Raw genomic sequence first — 27,645 nt, 5'->3', positions numbered from 1 at the left:
ATTTGGAGAATTGTTATAACAGCTTTATTTTGTTTATGAATTTGCTTTCTCTCACAGATTCAGGACATCGCTCGGATGCCGGAGCTGTTGACGGTGTTCCGTATAGACGAGGAGAAGAACTGTGATGTGGACGTGGCCATACTGCACGCTTTCTTAAAAGGTACCATCTCCTGATCTTATCTGCTTTATTTAATATCTTCCTCCTACGTGCATTTTGGCTGCTGGCGTTAGGGGGCGCTACAGCAGATCATTCATCTGCATATTAGATTCGGCTCAGTTTTCACCACGGATGTCCTTCCTGACGCGACTCTCCCTATTTATCCAGGCTTGTTCAGGATAAATAATGTAGCTATATGTCTGTCTGTCTGTCTATCTATCTATCTGTCTGTCTGTCTATATATCTATAACCTATACTCTATAATCTATCTATCTGTCTGTCTGTCTGTCTTTCAATCTATCTATCTATAATTTATCTATCGATAATCTGTACTCTATAATCTATCTATATTCTATCTTTAATCTATCTATATATAATGTATCTACAGTATCTATAACCTATCTATCTATAATCTATCTATAATCTATCATCTATCTGTCTATCTATCTGTCTATCTATCTATAATATATATAATCTATCTATCTATAATGTATCTATAATATACAGTATTTATAATTTATCTATAATCTATTTATAATTTATCATCTATCTATTATCTATTTATCTAGCTATAATCTATCCATCTATAAACTATCTATAATCTACACATAATTTATCTATCTATAATCTATCTATTTATCTATAATCTATCTATTTATAATCTATCTTTTTATAATCTATCTATAATCTATCTAGCTATAGTCTCTATCTGTCATTATTATATCTATCTATCTATAGTCTATCTATCTATAATCTATCTAACTATAATCTATCTATAGTCAATCTATCTATAATAAATCTATCTATAATCTATGTTTTATTTGTATTTGACCTGATTTGGGGTTGTTGTACCAGTATCCAGCATTTCTTTACACTGTATGATCTCGTCACTCTTGTTGCAGTCTGATCTGATTTTAACATAACGCTTTACGTCGTGACGTTGGTTTGCTGGAAATTACCTGAAATGATATGCTCTCCATTTACACTCTGAATGAAGCCGATGTCTGAGAGCTCTCAGCCGGAAATCTAGTATCTTAATGGAAGCATCAAATCTAGATTTCATTCCTGGACATTCCATTAGTGACTGTGAACGTACTAAAGTCAGTCGTCAATCACTCGTGATTGATTACCAGTCGCATTACATGAGGTTTAGCAGTTTAAGTATTATTTACTTCCTTTCTTTTCATGTAAAGCTCTCATTTTAGTAGAACATTTTCCCTGGAGTGATTGATTTGTGTAGTAGATCTATAGATGTGTATGATTTCTTAATATTAAGCATAATTGTTTAACAGGGCGGCACGGTGGCTCGGTGGGTAGCACTGTCGCCTCACAGCAAGAAGGTCTCAGGTTCGATCCCCAGACGGGGCGGTCCGGGTCCTTTCTGTGTGGAGTCTGCATGTTCTCCCCGTGTCTGTGTGGGTTTCCTCCGGGAGCTCCGGTTTCCTCCCACAGTACAAAGACGTGCAGTCAGGTTAATTGGAGACAGTGAATTGCCCTATAGGTGAATGGGTGTGTGTGTGTGCCCTGTGATGAACTGGTGCCCCGTCCAGGGTGTTACTGTGTGCCTTGCGCCCATTGAAAAGCTGGGTGGTGCAGCAGTAAAATACTCTAGCACACGACTATTGTGATCTGGGGATCCAGGATTCAACGGTCCATCAGTGCACTTGTCTTGTCAGTGCGCTATCAGTGCCAGTCCCAGGCCCAGATTGAAATAGGAGTGTTGCCATTTCAAACTCATCGGTTCGAAACTCAGCTCTGCCATCCGGCTAGGCTGGGCGGCTACATGAACAACATTTGGCTGTTGTTCATACAGGGTGGGAAGCCGGAGCCAGGACCTTATAACTGATGCAATTACGACCTCTGCTGGCTGGTTAATGGCACCTGCACGGAGTCTAGGAATAATGCGTCGTTAAGGGTGTGTCTCTCCGTACACAAAGCTGATCCGCATATAAACTTGCCTCATACAGGAGAAATGATGCAGTCAGCTACTGCACACGTGTCCGAGGGGGTTTCAGTCTTGCTCTCCTCTATTAGAAGTGGGGATCAACATTGGTAGGATATGACTAAAAATTGGGAAAAAATTTTATGAAAAAAAAGAAATAGGAGGAGCAGCTGAACTAAAAAGAGGAAGAAAAGTGTTTAATTATTAATGAACCTTTTTATCATTTGTGGATTTTATTCTGGTAGCATCACAGAGCAGCGATACTGGAGGTAAGCAGAGCAGGGAGAGGCAGCTGGAACTGGCAGTGGCCTGGAACCGTGTGGACATCGCAGAGGATTATATCTTCACCGAGGAGAGGAACTGGGTGGTTAGTAATGCGACGTTTTACAATACAGCCAGTACAATACAAACTACTTTTAAATTAAAGCTACAAGTTACTCTATATAATACAACAATCTCTCTATTAGTGTGAAGCTATACTTCAGAGAAATGTAGTTAACGAAACCACAAGCGGAACGACATGCTAAATAAGCTTAGAATCAAGGTTTCTTTTACAACATTACTTGTGTACTTAAATACTTTTGTACTTTAATAATTTCATACTTTTATCCCTTTTTGCTTTAATGTATCTGGAGCTGCTGTAATAACTGACTTTCCCTATGGGATTAATAAAGTGATCTATCTATCTATTTACGTAGGGTGACCATACGTCCTCTTTTACCTGGACATGTCCTCTTTTTTGGACCTTTGGTCTGGGATTCGGCTTCTGTAGTCTCCGTGCGCTATTCTTTCCTTTCTCTTTAGGTGCCGCCTTCTCGCACTTCTCTTAAAAAATGTCCAAGCGTAAATGAAGATTCACAGACGAATTACAGAACAAATTCCATTTAGTTTTCGTCTCTGTCGGGATCCTCGGGAAGCAGAAAGTACGACCTGCAGAGTGTTAAATTAAGGTTCCAGTTCAGTAAAACACAAAAGTGCAGCTAAAGGAGAGAATCAGCAGGTAAAGATGCTGTTACTGCTGCAGAGGGAGTTTTTGCATTTCAGATGGATGGACGGCATCACGTCGGGCTTGATTCTGAAACAGAGTAAACGTTTCCAAATGCTGGTACTAACATAGAGGTCACTGTAGCGCCGTGATAGCGCCACATTCTGGTGAAACTGCTCCACTGATGAACTATTTCATTTGTCGTTATTATTGTTTAGGGTTAAACGCTGAATTTAAAGACTACCTGAACATAAATGCATGTGTTAGATGTAGGGATGTAATGATGCACCACAACACTGCATGTTAATAACCGATTCAAATCGATTTGACATGTAAAATGAATCCATATTCACTTCAAACAGCAGGGGGCGCTGGCGCTATACACTTCGCTTTGTTGACGTCATTGGAGCTATACACCTGGTTGCCAGATTCGAGGGTTTTCTGCCTAATTGGGCTTCATTCAAAATTTTTTTGCATAGTTTGTACCTACCTCAGAAATAAAAGCGCATTCATTATTTAGGTAAATAAAAGGATTTTATTTTCTTTATTTAAGAGAAATAATAAAAGGAAACTTTGTCATAATTTCTCTTCAATTTCAGTTTAAAAAATCGGGGAAAAAACATATCGTGAACCCAGTATCGTGAATCGTATCACATCGTGGGTAGAGTGTATCGTTACATCCCTAGTTAGTTGTCTTGTTAAAAAGTAGCTGCTTATTGGATGGTTATTGATGCATTTGTCAAATATTTAAACCCGACTTTATACACACTGCCATGGTGCCACCAATTACATTAAATTACTTCGCCAATCCACCCTGAACCAAACCTTCCACCCAGTGCAGGTCTCCGTCTGTCCATTTGATTTGAAAACCAAAATACGGTCACTCTAATGTAAGTCACTTTTAACAAAGGCATCTGCTGAATGTAAAAATCGATCCATGTTTTATTTTCTTTCAGTCCGGTGATCTGCACCACGCCATGTTCTCCGCCCTGCTCGGCCACAAAGCCGAGTTCGTCCGTCTGCTGCTGGAGAACGGCCTGTGCATCGTCCAGTTCCTCCAGCATAAAGATACGCTCCGGGACCTCTATACCAAAATGCCCAGCTGCCTTTTCCTGCATCGAGTGGCCAAGAGAGCCCAGGAAGGGAAGATCACGCTGAGCCACGTAGCTGCCGAGGTGCAGCGTCTGCTGGGAAGCTTTACTCAACCGCTCTACAGCATAGAGCCGCCCTGCCACACCGTAGAGCTGGGCGGAGACGACGTCGATTCTCCAGTAAGTGTAAATGTGGGTCTGTGTGAAAACCTGGTGACCCGCCCTGCTCCCCTATACCTCCCTGATCTGCTCCCTCAGTAGAAAGGATTCTAATAAGACCTGGAGCTCATCATCAGATTATTTAGATGCTCTACTTATACAGAGATTTACCACAAGACCACAAGATAATAAAAAACACATGGTCTTCCTGGAGTTCTGTATTGTTCTGTGGTAAATAAATATTTTTTCCCAAAATTTACAGTCTCCATCCAAAAGCCAGACGCCGAATCGACCAGGCTCAGGGAAGGAGGCGATGAGTGGTGCAGGTAAAGATCTGTTCCTCTGGAGCGTGGTGCAGAACCAAAGAGAGCTGTCCGAAATCGCTTGGGAACAGGTAATGCTTAAAATTATTAATTGATATATTAACCTCACTTACATTTACATTTTCAGCATTTAGCAGACGCTTTTATCCAAAGCGACTTACACAATGAGCAATTGAGGGTTAAGGGGCTTGCTCAGGGACCCAACAGTGGCAACATGGTGGTGGCAGGGCTTGAACCAGCAACCTTCTGTTTACTAGTCCAGTACCTTAACCACTGAGCTATCACTGGCCCCTTACAAAACAATAAGGGCGGCAGGTAAAGTCCAAATGGGAACACGAAGCAGTGCTATGTGAACTGTATTTAACAGCTCAAGGAAGAGATGATTGATTTACCATATCAGATCTACAGATCTTTATTTTTAAATATGTGCAAGTTCCTCTAAATCACTAAATCATAGTTGTTTTCATTAGCAGTTAATTTCCTTTAGGTTTCTGTGTAACTGCTACTCCTGCTGCTTTCAAGTTATCTTGCCAGTCTTTTTGATTTGCTGCTGACTTCTTTCCTGCCTTCGTTATGAGTTTATAAGTTTAAAATATAATAAGTGCTGTCAGATATTGTCAAAGAAATCATACTGATTGACTGATGTTTAAGGTGGTCGTTGCGGTTTTGTAGCATAACGTACGAGGGATCTTTAAAAAGTTTCGCTGCTCTGTGATGCTACAAAAACAATCTCCATCACATGACAGACGTGACATGAGCATGAACACCAAACCAAAATAACATGAGCTTGGAACCAAACAAACATGGGCATGAATACCAAACCGACATGACAAAGTCAAAATAGTCCCCGCTGAAGGAGCCACAGAGCTTTACACCTGTAACGAGGAGCAGCTGTGGATCATTAGCTTCATTGATCTATCACGATTGAGGACGCATAGACCTGAACAAAAACCTTCTTAACCATGTTCTCTCAGAGACATGGGCATGGCACCTACACACTCAACATGCTCTGGGAGCACAGAGGGGCTGAATTTGTGAACACGTACCATTGTAATGCCATCAGCAAAAAACGTTTTTGGTTGAACTCGAAGCTACTGATGCGCCGCTGCTTTCACATCATCATCACATTAAAATCTTCTTCCCCTTAAAACTTCTTTCAGCCTCCAAAAAGGTGGAAATCAGACGGAGCTAAATCCGGACTGTAAGCGTCTCTCGGACACAAGTGATTCCTCCTCCTCCACCCTCACCGCTTCCAATGAAACTTTTTGAAGATCCCTCGTAAATGGTGTAGAAATGAGTGAAGATTAGAGGAAATAAAGATGCTCGTAAATATATCAGTAATACTTATTGCTGCTGTTTGTGTCTCTGCAGTGCAATGACTGCATTGCTGCCGCTCTGGCCGCCAGTAGGATCCTCAAGAAGCTGGCACGGGAGGGCGGAGAGCACGACGAGCAGGCCGAGTCCATGAGAGAAGTCGCTGACCACTATGAGGACCAGGCCATCGGTGCAGTAATATACAGTATATATATACTGATCAGCCATAACATTAAAACCACTTCCTTGTTTCTACACTCACTGTCCATTTTATCAGCTCCACTTACCATATAGAAGCACTTTGTAGTTCTACAATTACTGACTGTAGTCCATCTGTTTCTCTACATGCTTTGTTACCCCCTTTCATGCTGTTCTTCATTGGTCAGGACCCCCACAGGACCACCACAGGACCACCACAGAGCAGGTATTATTTAGGTGGTGGATGATTCTCAGCACTGCAGTGACACTGAAATGGTGGTGGTGTGTTAGTGTGTGTTGGAGTTTTTAAATACCGTGTCCACTCACTGTCCACTCTACACACTATTAGACACTCCTACCTAGTCATTCCACCTTGTAGATGTAAAGTCAGAGACGATCGCTCATCTATTGCTGCTGTTTGAGTCGGTCATCTTCTAGACCTTAATCAGTGGTCACAGGACGCTGCCCACGGGGCGATGTTGGCTGGATATATTTTTGGTTGGTGGACGATTCTCAGTCCAGCAGTGACAGTGAGGTGTTTAAAAACTCCAGCAGCGCTGCTGTGTCTGATCCACTCATACCAGCACAACACACACTAACACACCACCACCATGTCAGTGTCACTGCAGTGCTGAGAATGATCCACCACCTAAGTAATACCTGCTCTGTGTGGGTCCTGTGGGGGTCCTGACCATTGAAGAACAGAATGAAAGGGGGTAACAAAGCATGTAGAGAAACAGATGGACTACAGTCAGTAATTGTAGAACTACATAGTGCTTCTATATGGTAAATGGAGCTGATAAAATGGACAGTGAGTGTAGAAACAAGGAGGTGGTTTTAATGTTATGGATGATCGGTGTATATCTTCAAGCTGAACTTTAAACAAATCACAATCACGTTCATACTAAGCATTCTGCTTTAAATAATGAGCATCAAAAACCCAAACAGCTAAACAAATATGTGCTGTAAGAATATCAGAGCAGCTGATTTAGATATATCCTAACGACTGTAATGTTTTGCAGGCGTCTTTAACGAGTGCTACACCTGTGATAAGCAGCGAGCGCAGAAGCTGCTGACCCGAGTCTCTCCATCCTGGGGTGGAACAACCTGCTTTTGTCTGGCTCTGGAGGCCAACGATAAAGCCTTCATAGCTCACTCAGGTGTTCAGGTAAACGACTAGAACCGTGTTTATCCTCTCAGACCAAAGTGAAGTATGATTAAACATGTTAGCCTGAGTGAATCTTGTTTTTTTCAGGCTCTGTTAACACAGATGTGGTGTGGTCAGTTAGCAGTGGACACTCCGTACTGGAAGTTAATGCTCTGCATGTTTTTCTTCCCGCTCATCTACACCGGATTCGTGGTTTTTAGGTAACCAACCATCAAGTAATAAAAGTACATTATTAAAACTAACTAGTCATTGTGGTAAAAATTGCAGCATGGTCTTCACATCAGAAATGTGTTGGATTAATCAACCTCTGTTTATTAACTGACCATTTTATTAGGACAGTTGTAGCCTAGTGGTTAAGACACTGGACTAGCAATTCAGAGGTCACTTGTTCAAGCCCCATCACTGCCAGGTTGCCACTGTTGGGCCCTTGAGCAAGGCCCTTAACACTCAATTGCTTAGATTTTCACAGTACTGTAATTCGCTTTCGCTTTGTAATTCGCGTCTGCTAAATGCAAAAAATGGAAATGTAATGTAAATATTCACCATAAGATAATTATTATTTCTATAATAATAATTAAATTAATAATAATAATTATTATTATTATTATTGTTGTTGTTATTACTATTAAAATTAATATAATAGTTATTATTATTACTCGTATTATAATAGTTAAATTAATAATATAATAATTATTATTGTTGTTATTTTATTATAAGTATTAATATAATTTTTATTCTCATTGTTATTTTTATTATTATTTATTATTAGACAAAGAGACGTCTTTAATTTAATGCCTCACATTCCAACACAAATTGAACAGGCAGGTATGAAAGATTTATTTGCTTAGATTTATATTTGTCTAAATGCTGATTGTCAAATTATGAGTAGATAAAACAAAATTATTTTAAACAGATTATTTTGTATTATTATGTATAATAAATCATTTTTTGAATATCTTGAGTCCTCTCTAAGGGCCTTGGCCCTTATTATTATTATTATTACTTTTATTATAAAAGTTAAATTAATAATAATATAATAATAATAATATTAATAATTAATAATAATTATAATTATTATTATTATTATTGTTATTTTATTATAAGTAGTAAAATAATTTTTATTCTTGTTATTATTGTGATTATTATCATCATTATTATTATAAATATTAATGTGATAATATTGTTATTATTAAAATTACTATTGTTATTACAATTATTATAATATTAAATGGTTGTAATAATTATTATTGTTTTTATTTTACTATTATTATTATCATTATTATATTTATTATTGTTGTATTATTATTGTTTTTGTTAATAATATTATAAAACAAAGTCATTATATTATAGTGATAAAGCAGTAAAATACTTTTTTTATGTGTACAAAAGCTTTTGTATTGTAACTGAACAACCTATAACACAAGATTCATCAAAATACTTTTACACAGGATAACAAAGATCAGTTAATAAATACAGACAGATTTCTCATTTTTATATAAATAATAAACAATGTTTTTATCAAGACGAGGTACATTTACAGGGGAAGCTTAAGCCTAAACTATTAGCACTTAGACTAAAGTTATACTTTGCCAGGTCTTGCATTATATCCTGCACATCCAGTGTTTGGCGCTGTTTACAATCACTGGTTCTATAAATTTTAAAGAAACTCTCCAGTGGAGCAGCAGGTTTTGCTTTTTATAGTGTGAGATGCTCCTTCAGTTTTGGTTCCTGCCGGTAGATGATCTGGCTTCTTTAAATTGCCACTAGGTGCAAGTAAGAGAGGGAGTAAATGAGTGAACTGTCCAGAATGTGTCTGCATCTGCTCCCAGTGTTTCCAGAACAAGCTCTGGAACCAGTGTGAACCTTGTTAGGAAGAAGCAGCTACTGAATAATTAAACTAAGGGGCAGTATTAAGTTTAGTTTAATACACGTTATGAGATGCTGACCATGTCCCCATTTCAGGCAGGACGAGGCCGTCCGGAGGGAAGCACTGAGGACCGAGCAGCAGAAGATGGTTTCAGGTACTGGGAGTAACAGCAGGAGCAGACATGGCCATCGTGATGAGCCCCCTAAGAGCTTGGTACGCCCTCTGAACTGCTGGACGCGAGTGACCGGACTGTACGGCTGTCCTCAGGTCAAGTTCTACTGGAACATTGTGTTTTACTTTGGCTTCCTGTTGCTCTTCGCTGTGGTTCTGATGATGGACTTCCAGTCGTCCCCGTCCTGGAGGGAGCTGCTCCTGTACGTGTGGATCGTCTCGCTCATGTGTGAGGAGGTCCGACAGGTGAGAGAGGAACGAATTTAACTGAATAATAAACATGATGTGAGCTCCGGGGGTTTTATACTTTATATGTTGGGGTTTTGAAGACTGGATCTTGGATCTTGTCTGCTTTTAGTTTTGCTTTTGACAGCGTATTAGAGCCACTGTCAATATTTTAGGGTTAAAGTCCTGCTCTAAATTTGTTACGCCACAGTCCCAACCTGAGTCCAGACGACGGCATGCAATTTTCCTGTGTTTTCCCAAACAGCCTGACGCTTAGAATCCTGGGATGTCAGTTACATGCTGATTTACAGCCCATTCATTCATTCATTTATTTGTTAATCAAGCATTTATTTCATTTGAATTATTGTTTTTGTGCCATTTTTGTCCTCCAAAGCATTTTAAACTGCTGCTGTATGAAAGTTGTTCCATAAATAAAGATTATTATTATTATTATTATTATTATTATTAATATTATTATTATTATTAATACTATAAAAAAGTAATTGATATTTTTATCTCCATTATTTCCATTATTATTATGAATACTAAAATAATAATGATAATAATATTACTAGTAATAGTAATAACGTAATAATACTAATAATAGTAATGTATTAGTGTTATAATATAATGTTTACTTATTCCTACTATTATTATTGATGTTGTTATTTTTGTTATAATTATTTTTATTGCAATTATAATAATAATAATAATTATTATTATTATTATTATTATTATTATCCTTATTATTATTTTTATTATTATCATTATATTATTATTAGCAATATTATATTATTATAATTGTCATTATTATTATTATTATTATCATTATTATTACTATTATTATTATTATCATTAATTATTATTATCATTATTATTATTATTATTGTCATTATTATTTTTATGATTATTATTAATAATAAGGAATTGAATTATAAGGTTATTATATGTAATCTGTTTATCTGTGTTTGTACGTGTGCAGGTTCGTGAATTTAATGATTTCTGTACGTGTTCTTTTTCTGTGACTGAATGACTGGAACACTTTCTTTCATTAGAATGTGTCCTTGTTTATAATTTACTGTAGCTGGTGACTTCTCTGTGCCCATATAAAGAGGGCTAGATTGAATGCAGCCTTTTACACAACAAAGACAGAGACACAGATCGATGTTTTAATTAAGACGTTTTGTGCTTTACATAAAATAATTTATAGGGTTTTTAATAGTGGACATGACACGTTGTGTTTTGTGTGTGTGTGTGTGTGTGTGTGTGTGTGTGTGTGAAGTTTTTAGATTTCTCTGACGGCTTCGACCTGAGGAAGAGGGTGAAGATTTACATCAAGGACCTGTGGAACATTCTGGATGTGCTGGCGATACTGCTGTTCATCACCGGCCTCGCCTGCAGGTCACATCAGATTCACATGAACATGATCCAGATACACTATAGGGTCAAAAGTATTGGGACGCCCTTCTAATGATTGAATTCATGTGTTTAAGTCACAACAGTTGCTCACAGGTGTAATAAATCAATTATATAAATGAAATAATGTGCTTGTGACTTCGCGGCAACAGTTTAGGGAAGGACCTTTCCTGTTCTAGCATGAGCGAGGTCTATAAAGACGTAAAGAAAAGCTCCATTGTCCAGCACAGAGCCCTGACCTTAGTTATTTTTTTGACTGATCAGTCACAAATTCCCACACACAGACACACTGTTGTTCTAGCTGAAAAGATCACACATACGTCCACTGATGGTCTGTAACGCGTTACTTAGTAACGCGTTACTCTAATCTGACCACATTTTTCAGTAACGAGTAATCTAACGCGTTACTATTTCCAATCCAGTAATCAGATTAAAGTTACTTATCCAAGTTACTGTGCGTTACTATTTTTGTCATTTTCCTTAGTGAAAAGATATTTTTGCTTTCTTCTTGGCAGGGGTGGAGCCAGGGGGTGGCCAGTGGTTGAAATGGCCACCATAAAGTAATCTTCGGCCACCCCTCTGGCCCCCCCACCACCGCTTTGCCGGCAATTTTTTAGCGGAAGCATTTCTGCAGGCAGGAGCAGCGCACCTCAGATGAGTAGTTCTTCACCAAAACAGTGCAGTAATACACTCAACATAAATGTCAACCACCAACACCATTACAGAAGTACAGTAGTACTATTTAATAGTGTTCGTGGCGCGCTACGAGTAAAAGCGCCAGCTGGCTCTGCGCATTCCAGTGTTGCCAGATTGGGCGATTATCCGCCAAATTGGGCAGATTTTGTTGGAAAACAATTTAATAGCAGGTAAATAACACTTCTATTTAAAAGAAAATCTTCCGTTTTAAGAAGCTCCAGCATTGTAGAAGGCTATTAAAAGTAAAGTCAATTTTCAATGCTGATTTAGCGTAATAGTGTCGGTCAGTCTGTATCATATTCTTAAAAGAAAATTAAAATTTGTTTTCCATGCATTCACACTAGCATGTTCTGGGATTCAATTGAGTCTCATCAGTACACACAAGTTGGCAGCCAAATGATAAAGTATTGCAAAGGAATATCTTTGAAATATTCCGCATTATATAACTAATAAAGTAACTTGTAATGTAACTTAGTTACTTTTAAAATCAAGTAATCCATAAAGTAACTAAGTTACTTTTTAAAGGAGTAATCAGTAATCAGATTACTTTTTCAAGGTAACTATGCCATCACTGCATACGTCGCTCTATTTAATTTGATCAGGCATCCGAATACTTTTGTCCATATAGTTTAGGTTCTTATATTGTGATACGATATTTCTCCGACAGGCTCCAGGCTTCGGTTACGGTGTTTTACGTGGGTAAAGTCATCCTCTGTATCGACTTTATCATATTCTGCTTACGCCTGATGTCCATCTTCACCATCAGCCGAACCCTCGGCCCTAAAATTATCATCGTCAAGAAAATGGTGAGTGTTTAGAAAATGTTTACATTTATAATCACAATACACCTCAACGGTACCTTGAAACTGGACGTCAGTCAGTTCTGGGAGTGGTGTCGAGTTTTAAAGACGTTTAAAAGAAGTTTCGAGGTATTTTTTCCCATAAGGATGTTTGGGGAACCTGTTAATGCGTCCATGATCCCGTGGAGCTGCAGATATTTTACTCTCATGTAAAATAATGAGGTTGTTTTTGATGCTTAAACACTGAAAATAACACAAATATAATATAAACACACTGAAATACAATTACTAACAGTTACACATCAATAACAATACAATAAAAGCTGCACTTTAGTTTTACTTCTTTATTGTTTCCTGACGCTTCTTAATGGTGGAGATGCTTCATCTTGGAATACCGTATTCCCTTCAGCACCGGCGCATTCACATGAGAAGTGACAAAACCGCTTCTGCTTTTCTCGCTGTGCCGTTATTTCCTATGAAGTGTGACGGCGGTGCACAAAACTCACCGTGATTTATTGTAGTAAAACAGTGAGTGAGGAATGTGATTAGTGGAGGAACTTATGAGCAGTAATAATGAAGAGAAGTTTAGTGCTCCTGTCTCCTTCTTTTACTACATTAAACCACGTTAAGCTTTATTTTCAACCAGAAGCGTTTTAGACTCTGGGAGAAGCTGATTCTGATTCTCACCATTACTCAGAAGCTGGAGCTGTAACACAAGTTTAGAAGTGAAACAGGGAGGAGAATCCAGATAAACACAGATACATGTGGAGCTGTAACCCTGGATCTGCACCAGATTCACACACTGATGATCAAAGGGGGGAGTTTAGGGGATTTGGAGTTACAAGGTACCGCTGTACTGATTTGTTTAGATTAATTATTCAGAATAAATCAGCGCTTGGTTGATTATTAACGCTGGTTCCTCTGGTCTCTCTGCTCAGATGATGGATCTGTTCTTCTTCATGTTCCTGCTCAGTATCTGGGTGGTGGCGTACGGCGTGGCCAAACAGGGCATCCTGATCGAGAATGAGGAGCGCATCGGGTGGATCATTCGGGGTGCCGTGTACGAGCCCTACCGTATCATATTCGGGGACATGCCAGCGAGTGTGGACAGTGAGTGAAATCATAGAGCGGTAAAATACACGACTACTGGTGAGATCTGGGATTCCCTGGGTAGCAGTGACACCTCAGAGCAAGAGGGTCTGGGGTTCGATTCCCAGGTCGAGCGGTTCAGGTCCTTTCTGTGTAGTTTGCATGTTCTCCTCGTGTCTGTGTGGGTTTCCTCCCACAGTACAAAGGCGTGTAAGTGAGGTGAACTGGAGACACTAAATAGTCCATGACTGTGTTTGATATTAAACCTGAACTGATGAATCTTGTGTAAGCAGTACCTACCGTTCCTGTCATGAATGGAACCAAAGTGTAAAACATGACGTTAAATTTCCACCTTATTCATTTTGCATGGAACAGATACGCAGTTTACCCTGGACAGTTGCAGTGTAAACGGCACAGATCCTCTGAAGCCCAAGTGTCCGATGCTGGACGGTAACAACCTCCCGATCTTTCCTGATTGGCTGACCATCATCATGCTGTGTGTTTATCTGCTCTTCGCCAACATCCTGCTTCTCAACCTCCTCATCGCCATCTTCAAGTACGTACTGATAATTTTCTTGTCTAGGTCAGATGAAGTTAAAAATTTACAACCACGGGGTCACAACCACGGGGCCACAACCACGGGGCCACAGACTGTTTATTAATAAAGGAAATAAAAATATAATAATAAGAGCTCCCTGATTACTAACGATCTATGTCTTGTTTATCGTTATTATTTAATGATCGTCCACAGTGTTGTGATTTCACTCACTGGTTTATAATCCTAACAGGAAGATCATTATACCTCTTTAATTTAAACATACCCACTTCCCTCTGAACTCATTCTCAGCACGCCTGAAATCTTCTGCGTCCGGCGCCTAGTTTTCGTTTCTCTGGAGCCACCGCGTTTATCCAGAAACTGGGGAACGTTAATGTAGGTGTGAAGTTGGGGGGAAAGAAGACGGGGAGAGTTTTAGATCTGTTTTATGTGAGAGCGCCACCCAGAGGTCAAACAGTCCATTGTGTATGTCCATACAGTATGCTATAACGAACCGTAGTTTGGACACCACGTGAGTCCAAAGCCTGGAAAATCTCAACGAACCTTTTTGCCTTTGCTCCCTCAGCTACACGTTCGAGGGGGTGCAGGATAATACAGACGCAATCTGGAAGTTTCAGCGTTACGAGCTAATAAAGGAGTACCACACCCGTCCGGCCCTGCCTCCACCCTTCATCCTCCTGAGCCATTTAGGTCTCTTTATTAAACGCCTGATCCTGCGACGCGGCCCTCACCAGAAGCTCTACAGTAAGTGCTTCTTTATTTTTTAATCCTACAAACCCGATTCTTAAGAAGTGTTGGGACAGTAGGACAAATTTATAATAAAACAAATAATAATGATGTTTTATTAAATAAAATAAACTGAAAACAGAAGTGTTAAACAGATGTACTGCAAAGAGCTTTGCTTTGGTTTCTTTGTTTAGAATAAATAAGTCAACCTGCGGGTAAGGGCACTGCGGGTCAAGGCTTTACACTTTTTAATTTTTATTTGTTCCTACTGCTTCAACCTTTTGGAACTGATTCCATAGTTAACACAAGAAGTAATTATAGGATGATTTTAGGAAGAGAAACCCTTATCTTAAATCACCTGTACCATCTATTTTTTAGGTTTATTGTGGTACTACAAGGCAATGCTAAAGTTAACAACTTAGGCTAGTAAAGAAAAAGACTTTTGGTTCATAAAATGTATTTCAAAATAGCTGAGGCTAAAATTCAGTGCTAATGCTAAAGGCTAAATGTTTGCAGGACAGGAACTGAGTCAGAAGGAGGACGAGGAGCTGCTATCATGGGAGTCGTTCATGAAGGACAACTATCTGGCGTCTCTGAAGCACGACATGAGCCAGAGTACCGATCAGCGCATCCAGAACACAGCAGAAATGTAAGTCCTTCCACATCATCCCTGAAATAATAATATTAAGGGAAATTATTAAGGGAAATTATATTGCGTCTGACAGGTACTTGTTAGAGTCCATGATGACGTATCATTAAAACGTTTAAACAGCCCCAAAATCACACACACATCCCATTCCACTGTGTCTTTAATGCTTTAAATAAACTGTAAGCAGTAAAAAAAAAAAAGATTGTAAAATCTGATGCATGGTTACCAGGCCTGGATTTGTTGTTTCTGATTAAATAGACAATCATTTTATATTTCAGGGTTGAGACCATGTCTGAAATGCTGGAACAGAAGCAGGAGTGGGGTTCAGTGGAGCTGAAGAAAAGGCTGACCCGGCTGGAGGATCAGGTCTGAGATAAATAAAGTGTAAATTGGGAAATTGTCATTGTTAGTGTAAACACTATACACATATATATTTACAAATACATAAAAAACTGGAGACTATGCAGCAGTTTGCAGACAAGTTTGAGCTAGGACTATGGATGGCCAGGGTCATTTCTGTGTGGAGTTTGCATGTTCTCCCTGTGTCTGTGTGGGTTTCCTCCAGGATCTCTGGTCTCCTCCCACAGTACAAACACATGCAGCTGAATGAATGAGCAGTTGGGAACTAGGGCTGTACTTGATCATGACTAAGTGCTAGGGCTGGACTAAGTTTAAATCTAGTGGTGTACTAGGGTCAAGACTGAGTGCTTTTGGGTTGGATTAAGGTCACCAAGGACCTTACTAGGATTTTGTCTGATTACTAGGGTTGGATTGAGATCACAGTTGGAATCTAAGGTTGGATTAGGGTTATGTCTGAGTGCTATAGGGTTGGATTAGGATTATGTCTAAATTATATAGGGCTGGATTAGGGTCTTGTCTGAGTCCTAGGGTTGGATTAGGATTATGTCTAAATTATATAGGGCTGGATTAGGGTCTTGTCTGAGTCCTAGGGTTGGATTAGGATTATGTCTAAATTATATAGGGTTAGATTAGGGTCTTGTCTGAGTGATATAGGGTTGGATTAGGATTATGTCTAAATTATATAGGGCTGGATTAGGGTCTTGTCTGAGTCCTAGGGTTGGATTAGGATTATGTCTAAATTATATAGGGTTAGATTAGGGTCTTGTCTGAGTGATATAGGGTTGGATTAGGATTATGTCTAAATTATATAGGGTTAGATTAGGGTCTTGTCTGAGTGCTATAGGGTTGGATTAGGATTATGTCTAAATTATATAGGGTTAGATTAGGGTCTTGTCTGAGTGATATAGGGTTGGATTAGGATTATGTCTAAATTATATAGGGTTAGATTAGGGTCTTGTCTGAGTGATATAGGGTTGGATTAGGATTATGTCTAAATTATATAGGGCTGGATTAGGGTCTTGTCTAAGTGCTATAGGGTTGGATTAGAATTATGTCTAAATTATATAGGGCTGGATTAGGGTCTTGTCTGAGTCCTAGGGTTGGATTAGGATTATGTCTAAATTATATAGGGTTAGATTAGGGTCTTGTCTGAGTGATATAGGGTTGGATTAGGATTATGTCTAAATTATATAGGGCTGGATTAGGGTCTTGTCTGAGTCCTAGGGTTGGATTAGGATTATGTCTAAATTATATAGGGTTAGATTAGGGTCTTGTCTGAGTGCTATAGGGTTGGATTAGGCTTATGTCTAAATTATATAGGGTTAGATTAGGGTCTTGTCTGAGTGATATAGGGTTGGATTAGGATTATGTCTAAATTATATAGGGTTAGATTAGGGTCTTGTCTGAGTGCTATAGGGTTGGATTAGGATTATGTCTAAATTATATAGGGTTAGATTAGGGTCTTGTCTGAGTGATATAGGGTTGGATTAGGATTATGTCTAAATTATATAGGGTTAGATTAGGGTCTTGTCTGAGTGCTATAGGGTTGGATTAGGATTATGTCTAAATTATATAGGGTTAGATTAGGGTCTTGTCTGAGTGCTATAGGGTTGGATTAGGATTATATCTGAGTGGGACAGATCCTTAGGACAGTGTTAGGATTATCATTGGACCTAGCCTACGCTCAGGCCTTGGAGACTGCTAAAGCGCTGATGTTATTTTTCGGTAGGTCTGTCAGTCCGCTAAAGCGCTCCAGTGGATCATGAACGCTCTTCAAAGCCAAGGGTACAAATCCCAACAGGAGGCGCCGACACTGAGTATGTTTTTCTGTTGTATTTGGTTCTCCCTTAACATCGACTCAGCAGGCCACCGTACATTTGATTTCTATACGATGAAACCAGGCTGACGATGTTTTATCATTCCTCCTCCAGCGTGTGTCGCTAAGAGCGCTAACTCCGAGCCTTCAGAAGGTCCAGAACAGGAACCAGAGAAGACTCATCACTACCGGTCCCGCCAGCCTCAGTACCCCGGCAGCACCGTGAGACGCTTCCCTGTTCCTGAGGAGAAAGTACCCTGGGAGGTACCCGGGCACAATCACTCACCATTAAATATTAATATTAAATATTAATATATATTTTATTTAGTTCTGATTCAGTTCAGTAATAACAAAACTCTTCTGCTGCAGGTCGACTTCGCCGCGTATCTTCCTTCAGTTCTCGACCAAGAGGAAAGCCCCGAGTACGTCTTTACATCAGATCAACCGCTTTTGTTTTTAATATTCAGTCTTTTATCTAGTACGTTTATCCACTTTCAATTTATTTATGCCTGAATTTTGTCAAGAATAAACATGAGCAGCCAGGAGTCACTTCAAATAAGTCACAGAATGACATTATAGAAGCAGGAACTGGTGCTCAGGAGTTCCTTATTAACTGCTGCAGTTACGACCTCTGCTGGCTGATCGATGGAGTTGCACGGAGACACAGTGACTCTCCGTGCATGATACGGATCTCCGAATGAACCTGCCTGGTGCAGGTGAAAAGAAGCAGTCAGTACTGCACGTGGCAGAGAGGGCGTGTGTTAGTTATGTTAGTTAGTTGGTTGAGGAGGGATGATGGGCAAAGTCAAGCCCTGTGATGGATCGGCACCTTGTCCAGGTTATTACTGCTTTGCTCCCAGAAACTGGATCTTCCGTAACCCTGACCAGGATAAATCAGTTAATTTAAATAAATTATTTTGATATATTGGCTATAAAGTCACACATGAGGCAAGAAGCTCATAAAAATGTAATAAATATAAACAGACAATAAATGAAGTATGTAGTTACTTTCTATTAAAGTCTCTGTGCGTCAGTGATGCCTTGGGTTAAGGGACTGGACTAGTAATCAGAAGGTTGTTGGTTTAACCCCCATCACTGCCAGGTTTCCACTGTTGGGCCCTTGAGCAAGGCCCTTAACCCTCAACTGCTTTGACTGTATTCTGTAAGTCGCTTTAGATGCTGAAAATGTAAATGATGCACAACCACCTCCTTGTTTCTACACTCACTGTCCATGTTATCAGCTCCACTTACCATATAGAAGCACTTTGTAGTTCTACAATTACTGACTGTAGTCCATCTGTTTCTCTACATGCTTTGTTACCCCCTTTCATGCTGTTCTTCAATGGTCAGGACCCCCACAGGACCCCCACAGAGCAGGTATTATTTAGGTGGTGGATGATTCTCAGCACTGCAGTGACACTGACATGGTGGTGGTGTGTTAGTGTGTGTTGTGCTGGTATGAGTGGATCAGACACAGCAGCGCTGCTGGAGTTTTTAAACACCGTGTCCACTCACTGTCCACTCTATTAGACCCTCCTACCTAGTCGGTCCACCTTGTAGATGTAAAGTCAGAGACGATCGCTCATCTATTGCTGCTGTTTGAGTCGCTCATCTTCTAGACCTTCATCAGTGGTCACAGGACGCTGCCCACGGGGCGCTGTTGGCTGGATATTTTTGGTTGGTGGACGATTCTCAGTCCAGCAGTGACAGTGAAGTGTTTAAAAACTCCAGCAGCGCTGCTGTGTCTGATCCACTCATACCAGCAGAACACACACTAACACACCAGCACCATGTCAGTGTCACTGTGGTGATCCTGTGGGGGTCCTGACCATTGAAGAACAGCATGAAAGGAGCTAACAAAGCATGCTGAGGAATAGATGGACTACAGTCAGTAATTGTAGAACTACAAAGTGCTTCTATATGGTAAGTGGAGCTGATAAAATGGACAGTGAGTGTAGAAACAAGGAGGTGGTTTTAATGTTATGGCTGATCGGTGTATATGTTAAGTGGATAAATGCACTGGAAGTTTATTTAAAATAAAAAAAACATCAATGATGTCAAAATCATGTATTTATTTAATTGATTGTTTTTTTCTGTTTTAAACAGCTCGAACAGCTTCAGGTATTTTGGTTTTATTACGATTAACAATTTAAATCTTGATTTAGTATTGAATCATTTCCTTCTGTCTGTTTATCTTACATCTTTTTTACATATATTTATTATTTTTTTAGGAACCCTGCTGGCCGGACAGGGATAAGAGGAAGAGGAGCTCTGAAAACCCTTGGTCCTAATTTAAACTTAGATCTGGTTATTACAAGGTAAAAGAGAAAAACATTAAAACCCAAATACGAACCTCATGTCCAATGTTTTACTGATCAACTTTATTGTAGTTTGTAAATAGAAGCAGGTTTAGAATTTGTTGCTGTAACAGCCTCCAAAAACGTCGGGACAGTGTTTGAAAGGTTCCACAGTGGTTGGTGAGTTGGTACCAGGTGAGGGAATCATGATCGGGTATAAAAGGATCCACCTGGATCAGGATCAGTCTGTACGAGAAATGATGGCTCATGACTTCAACAGAGAATCAATCAGTTCAAAAAGAACATTTCTCACTGCAAGACTGCAAGTAATTTAGTCTTTCACCGTCTACTGTACATGATATTGTGGAAAGATTCAGGGAATCTGGAGAGATCTCAGTCCATGTCGGGCAAACTGTGATGGAACCGTGATTCAGAAAACCGTTTTCACTTAACACAGGCCGCCACTGCATCAAGCGACGCAACCTGAAACTCTATTACACACAGAGAAAGTCGTACATCAACTCTATACAGAAACACCTCCGAGTTATCTGGATCCGAGCTCATCTCAGATGGCTTGAAAGACAGTGGACACGTGTGTGAGGTCAGATGAGTCCACGGTTCAGCTCGTTTTCAGGTAGGAAGTTCTCCATGCTAAAGACAAAATAGACCATCCGGACTGTTATCAGTAAAAGACATCACATCAACAGCATGAGTGAGTGTACATGTGTGAAGGTACCGCTGACACTGAGGCTGTGATTATGTCAGCAGGACGATGCCATGTTTCATTCTGTATGCACTACAACATTATGGCTTCATAGACACAGAGTGTTTGTGCTTGATCGGCCTTCCTGCAGTCCAGATCACGGACTGTTGAGCAGCTGGAGTCTCGTATCCAGCAAGAACGAAGAAAAATTCCACTCGCAAACCTGCAACCATTAGTGTCCTCAGTTCTTCACACATTAAAGAGTAGAAATTAATAGGAACACTGAATGAACACTGGGGGGAACACAGGGGGGAACACGCCCCGACCTGTGTTTCTATTTCCAAATTGGAGTGAAGTTGTTCAGTAAAACATTAGAAATCTTTTCTTTCTTCTTCTATGTAGAATTATTAATATAGATGTTATTTTGTTTTCTGTAGAAGGGAAGGCCCTCAGCTGAAGTTTTTGACGGTGTGGGATGAGACAGCAGGGTGCTTCACTCTACCCGGGGTGAGAATTCTTTAGTGTTTGGGTATCGGACTAACGGGTATCGGAGGGTGGGAGGGTCGAAGGGGTTCCTCATAAGTGCTGCAGTTACTCCCTCTGCTGGCTGATCAGTGGTGCTGCACAGAGACAGGGGATAACGGAGATCAGTGTGTGACTCTCCATATGAACCCTCATGGTGCAGGTGAAAAGAAGTGGTCAGTACTGCACACGTGTCGGAGTCAAGAAAAAATGGTGTTTAGATTTAGATGTAACTGATGTCCACTGACTTCCAGGGCCCTGTGACTGCTGGGGAGACCCTACCAAAAATACTGGAAACAGCACTGGGGAAGAAGCTGTACCAGGAAATCAAAGATAAAATACGAGCTGGAGAATTCACTGAGGTACGTTATATATTATATAAGTATAGATTATATAAGTATATATTATACATAATACTTCTAACCTCTTACTGTTAGAATAAAGGATCAGATCATTTACACAGTCAGTAATTGATGCTTCTTGAAGGCATATTAAGCCTCATACCTGCTGTTTTTGTTTAGCTCTACAGGGATTATGTGGATGATGTTGGTAACACAGATAACGCCTGGATGGAAGCAACCGTTCTGAACCTGAACTGGCAAAGTCTGAAGATCGACACCGGCTATGAGGTGGGTCATGTTTATGACCCGCTGTATATTTTGAGCATGTTCTCCATTCTAAAATAAATAAATAAATAAAGTTCTGTCTAAATAACTCATTAGACATAAATAAATGAATAAAGACATAAACAGATACATGAATAAATAAAGACATAAATAAAGACATAAATAAATGAATAAATAAAGACAAATACATAAATAAATAAATAAATAAATAAATACATAAATACGTAAAATACATAAATAAATACATAAAGACAAATAAATAAAGACATAAATAAATACATAAATAAATAATTGAATAAATAAATAAAGACATAAATACAGAAATAAATAAAGACATAAACAAATAAATAAATTAATAATTAAATACATAAATAAATGCATAAATAAATGAAGACAAATAAGGTCATGAATAAATAAATAAATAAATAAATATATAAATAAATAAAGACATAAATAAATGAATAAATAAATAAAGACATAAATAAATGAATAAATAAATAAAGACATAAATAAATGAATAAAGATATAAATAAATAAATAAATAAATAAATAAATAAATAAATAAATAAATAAATAAATAAATAAATAAATAAATAAATAAATAAATAAAAACACAAGTGGCGCCGCTCAGGTGGCGCAGCGGTAAAAAGACACGCGCTGCAACCAGAGCTGGATTTCGAAGGAGCGTCGTTTCGAATCCAGCTCTGCCTTCACGGTCGAGGCTGGGCGGCTATGGACAACGATTGGCCTGTTGTCCGGGTGGGGGGCGGGACTCGAGACCGTAGGGGATGCTCTCTCAGGAACGGGGCGGTTGCGCCCTCTGCTGGCTGGTCGGTGGCGCCTGTATGGAGACGGGAGGGGGTGTGGCGGAGTGTGTGATCCTCCGTGCACGGTACTCTGCCACGCTGCACTCGTCAAGTGTGGGTGATAAGACGGTCGATTGGCTGTGCACGTTTCGGAGGAGGCGTGGAACGGCCTCTTTAGCCCCAATCAGGAGCAGGAATCCGCACTAATGAGAGGATGATAGATGGGACGAAATTGGACGTGCTAAATTTATTTAAAAAAAATAAATAAATAAAAAAAGAACACAAGTGGCTGCATTTGGAAATAAATTCAACATATTAGTTCGTAGTTATATGACCATGCAAAGCAACACCGCGCGCACGGAGAGTCACTCACAGATCTCCGTTATCCCCCGTCTCTGTGCAGCACCATCAATCAGCCAGCAGAGGGCGTAACTGCAGCAGTTATGAAAAACCCCTACGACTTGCCTTCTCTCCCTCGGACAAGCCGATCATCGTCTGTATAGGCGCCCGACCAGCTGTGATTTATTTGATATGATTGTTTTTACACCCCTGTTAGTCACGGGTGTGTCTGAATCATCAGAATCTGTTATTCAGGACGTGTGTACGGTGTGTATTATATTCAGAGATTATGAGTCTGTGCTCTGTGTGTGATTTCAGTCGACGTTCAGGTTGGAGTGGTGCACGGTGAGCAGCAGAGCGCCGGTTTCTCACTACCAACACGAGGCTCTTCGTAAAGTTGCCCAGATTCACCACGTAAACTTCAAAGAGAACGTGTAAGTCTCAGGAACATCCGGGTAACGAGGGGGTTAACGAGGTTCCAAACCTCACACTACACACCCCCAGAATTCTACTCAGTGCTGTCATGCAACTGTTTGCACATGTCTGTTTTGTTTGCAACTTTATTTATACTGTAATTTAATAAATATCTAATAAATAAGTGCTTTATGGATTATTGCAATCACTGTAGAAGGGAAGCCGTAGCCTAGTGGTTAAGGTACTGGACTAGTAATCAGAAGGTCACTGGTTCAAGCCCCACCACTGCCAGGTTGCTGCTGTTGGGCCCCTGAGCAAGGCCCTTAACCCTCAATTGCTCAGACTGTATACTGTAATGTAAGTCGCTTTGGATAAAGGCGTCTGCTAAATGACGAAAATGTAAATGTAAATAATGACTGTAAATACAATATGGCATCAGACTGCTGCCACACCATCACCCCACTGCTGCCACACCATCACTCCAAGCTACCTTAGAGAACTCATCAAACCCCGCTCTGTACCACGCAACCTCCGAGTCACTAGTCTCACTCGTCCTGATCCTCCACCTAGAACTCAAGGAAGACCAGCATCAGCATCAAGGATCTTCTCTGTACTGGCAACCCAAGTGGTGGAACGAGCTTCCTCTGTCTGTCTGAACATCTGAGTCTCTCCCTGTCTTCAAAATAGGATTAAAGATCCTCATCACCTCTTTACTGAGAACTTCAACTGAAACTGAACTGCACTCACGGATCATCTACGCTATCTATCAAATACCAGGATCTTCAAAAAGAGGGATCATCACTTTTCTACATCGTCGTTTTCCGGTGCATTTTTTCAGCATCGTACCGACTTTTTAATTCCGCTTTTGGTTGAGCTCGTAGCCGCTGAGTCGCCGCTGCTTTCACATCATCATCACATGAAAATCTTCTTCCCCTTAAAGCTTCTTTCAGCCTCCAAACAGGTGGAAATCAGATGGAGCTAAATCAGGACTATAAGTGTCTCTCAGTCTCTCAGACACAAGTGATTAGTACTGAACAGAACCAGACAGAACAGAACCAAACAGAACAGAACCAAACAGAAAATAACCAAACAGAACAAAACCAAACAGAAAATAACCAAACAGAACAAAACCAAACAGAACAGAATCAAACAGAACGGAACCAAAAAGGTGGAAATCAGATGGAGCTAAATCAGGACCATAAGCGTCTCTCAGACACGAGTGATTACTACAGAACAGAACCAAACAGAACAGAACCAAAATAATGGAGATCAGATGGAGCTAAATCAGGACTATAAGCGTCTCTCAGACACGCCCGATTCCTCCTCCTCCTCCCTCACAGCTTATAACCACAATATACACGTGAGGAAACTTTCTGAAGAAAGATCCTCGTATTATCTTAAAAAGCTTTTCTACCTAAACTTTGGTTCTAACAGGGTTCCAGCAGAGTAGTTTTTTTGACTGCTGTCTCTTTGTACCAGAGTAGTAACATGTTCACTGTAGATTCTCTTCTGTAAGTCGCTCCGCATAAATTCTGTAAATATTACATTTATTACAGGTGCATGTCAAACAATTAAAATACTGTCGAAAATCACACAGAGGTCTTGTTTTTTTGTTAACTGGGTGTCCAACAAGCTCACGGTTTGGTGTCCAAATACTTTTTTGCCATGTCATGAAGGAGGTTTTTTAATCTTGCCAAAGATTTGCAGTGCTGCAATGCTGCACTTTTCCTGTTCACCTCTAGATGGCACTAACAAGGAAATCAAACATTTACAGCATTTAGATGCTTTAATCCAAAGCGACTAAGCGATTGAGAGTTAAGAGCCCTGTTCAAGGGCCCAACAGTGTCAACCTGGCAGTGATGGGGTTTGAACCAGCAACCTTCTGCTTACTAGTCCAGTACTTCAACCACTAGGCTACAACTGCCTGCTGACCCATTCGGCTCAAACAGCTGCAGCTTAAACTCCCAGACCGATCCAAATTCCTTCGGGTGTGTTCCAGTTAACACTTCCATAACTTGTGAACGTCCGGACAATCTTCCCAATAGTGTCTCTTAGAGTGTCCAAGGACTTTTTTATAACCACTGCCATTTTGGTTCAATAAAATGATCGCTCCTCTCAGTTTTTGTGAGCAGCTCCTTTTTATTATTCCTTTTTGGGCAGATCTTTTATCTCTATCTCGCCCTGTCCAGACGCATTGGTCTAAAGCCACTTACAAATCTGATGAATACAATCTAAGCAATTGAGCGTTAAGGGTCTTGCTCAAGGGCCCAACAGTGAAAACTTGGCAGATGTGACTCGAGCCAGTGATCTTCTTCAGCAACTTCAGTCGTCGTCTTTCTGCTGCTCCTGTTAGCACGATTCACTACTGTCTTATAAACTTTCCCTTTGACTCTTAAGAGTTTAATCATGTTGTAACCCAACTTTAGGTCATAAAGACTAGCAGTAGGATCTAAGATCATGTGGTATTATGTAGGGGGTTAAATAAGTGTAATATGGCTTTAATAACAAAATATTCTGCTACTCGAGTACTTTATTATTCATTTTCATTTATTTATTATCATTTATGCTTCATGGTAAAGAGTGACATGCATTGTGGAGTCCAGCCATGGTCCTTGATTGTTAATGATCTGATAGTTACCACACATTTGCCCCAGTCTTCATCATCAGGTCATCCTGTCAGTATTTTGCAGTAACACGGGGGTTTAATTTGTTATCCTGATGAGATTGCTGAGACCTTCGGGCATAACGCCTAAACTTCAGGACAACACTCCCAGTAGTGTCTCTTGGAGTGTTCAAGGTCTTGGAAATCTTTTTTTAAAACCATTACAATCAAACAATTGAGGGCCCTTGAGCAAGGACGGATTAAGGATAGTCTGGGCCCCTGGGCAAAGAGTTGAAGAGTTAAATTTAAATAATTGCAAAATTGCTAAATTAATTTGTGTCTCTGCGCTTAAGAGAAATTGAACATAATAATTTTGAAACAATACAAATTCAGAAACATTAAGTAAGGGCCTGAATCGCATATTTGCAACAAAACGTCTGTTATGAAATATGGTAGCTTGCCTGGCAATTTGTAGGTCCCTAGAAAGTCAAGGAGCCATGGTAAACGACTTCTATAGAAGTCAAGGGCCCCATAGCAGGGGCCCTCGTGATCAAGGGCCCTCTAATGGTATACCCTGCTCTTCTCTAGGGCCCCCTGGTAGGGGCTCTCATAACCAGGGCCCTCTAAAAATATGCCCCCCTCTTTCCTAGGACCCCTAATAGCCAGAAGTCGAAGTCAGAGCAGTGCCACAACGCCTCATCCATTTTCATAAGGGGCCCAAAAGCATGGCTAGGGCCCAAAAGCATGGCTAGGGGCCCCAAAAGCATGGCTAGGGCCCCCAAGAGGCCCTGGGGTCAAAGTCCCTAATAGTCAGAGGATCCTTAAAATGGAGGGCCCTCAGAAATAAAAATATATTGTATCATAAATGTTGATAGGCATCGCAAAATGTTTTGGGCCAGGGCCCCACCCGGGGCCCCCTGACCTCAAGGGCCCCTGGGCGCTGGCCCCACTGGCCCGGTCAGTAATCCAGCCATGCCCTTGAGTGGCACCTTGGCGGATGTGTGACTTAGACCAGTGACCTTCTGATTATTATTTCAAAACATTAGCCACTGAGCTACCGCTTTGTCGTCTTTCTGTTGCTCCAGTTAGCACGATTCACTACTGTCTTGTAAACTTTCCCTTTGATTCTAGTAGTTGTTATTGAGTCCCAATGGTTTAATCATGTTGTAACCCAAACTTCAGGTCATAAAGACTAGCAGTAGGTTCTAAGATCATGGGTTAAGGGGTTAAATAAGTGTAATATGGCGGTAATAAAATGTTCTGCTACTCGATTACTATATTATTCATCTTCTTTGTTTGTTTGTTGTATCAATCAATTGAAAGATTTCATTTGAAGCAAACTGAAGTCTTTAAAAATGAAAATCTTGCCCTTGATATCGTTTATAGATCTATACTAGCACACTAAATTGTATTTAAACCTGATATTTACACTATTATTACCGTATTACCGTGACAAACTCAGTAGTATCGCAGTATGCTGCTTCTGACACATTTTACACATTAAAGCTGCATTATTATTATTATTATTATTATTATTATAGATGGTGAAATGCATTCAGTTTCTGAATTAATATTTCTATGTGTCAGTGACTATTATAATAACACCTTTATACACTTAAACCTTTATA

The 27,645-nt window shown here is 39.9% G+C and overlaps 1 protein-coding gene across 1 annotated transcript in view; it reads left to right on the top strand.

Moving 5' to 3' along the window:
• Positions 1-23,599, top strand: part of trpm2 (transient receptor potential cation channel, subfamily M, member 2) — a 40,713-nt gene extending 17,114 nt beyond the window's left edge. The window contains exons 10-34 of the mRNA XM_063006616.1: positions 58-160; positions 2,345-2,466; positions 4,041-4,355; positions 4,597-4,728; positions 6,029-6,161; positions 7,192-7,337; positions 7,425-7,537; positions 9,300-9,621; positions 10,685-10,687; positions 10,883-11,001; positions 12,380-12,518; positions 13,451-13,622; positions 13,977-14,157; positions 14,723-14,901; positions 15,400-15,532; positions 15,811-15,898; positions 17,622-17,709; positions 17,824-17,972; positions 18,078-18,130; positions 19,815-19,829; positions 19,940-20,026; positions 21,146-21,215; positions 21,485-21,592; positions 21,752-21,859; positions 23,320-23,599. Of these exons, the coding sequence (XP_062862686.1) occupies positions 58-160; positions 2,345-2,466; positions 4,041-4,355; positions 4,597-4,728; positions 6,029-6,161; positions 7,192-7,337; positions 7,425-7,537; positions 9,300-9,621; positions 10,685-10,687; positions 10,883-11,001; positions 12,380-12,518; positions 13,451-13,622; positions 13,977-14,157; positions 14,723-14,901; positions 15,400-15,532; positions 15,811-15,898; positions 17,622-17,709; positions 17,824-17,972; positions 18,078-18,130; positions 19,815-19,829; positions 19,940-20,026; positions 21,146-21,215; positions 21,485-21,592; positions 21,752-21,859; positions 23,320-23,439 (3,198 nt within the window). The 3' untranslated portion in view covers positions 23,440-23,599. The remainder of the gene's footprint in view (positions 1-57; positions 161-2,344; positions 2,467-4,040; positions 4,356-4,596; positions 4,729-6,028; positions 6,162-7,191; positions 7,338-7,424; positions 7,538-9,299; positions 9,622-10,684; positions 10,688-10,882; positions 11,002-12,379; positions 12,519-13,450; positions 13,623-13,976; positions 14,158-14,722; positions 14,902-15,399; positions 15,533-15,810; positions 15,899-17,621; positions 17,710-17,823; positions 17,973-18,077; positions 18,131-19,814; positions 19,830-19,939; positions 20,027-21,145; positions 21,216-21,484; positions 21,593-21,751; positions 21,860-23,319) is intronic.
• The last annotated feature ends 4,046 nt before the right edge of the window (positions 23,600-27,645 follow it).

The sequence above is a fragment of the Trichomycterus rosablanca genome, chromosome 12 (genome assembly GCF_030014385.1).
Source record: "Trichomycterus rosablanca isolate fTriRos1 chromosome 12, fTriRos1.hap1, whole genome shotgun sequence".
Classification (NCBI taxonomy): Eukaryota; Metazoa; Chordata; class Actinopteri; order Siluriformes; family Trichomycteridae; genus Trichomycterus; species Trichomycterus rosablanca.
Note: the sequence above shows the minus strand (reverse complement) of the source record. Positions and strands in the feature narration are given on the sequence as shown.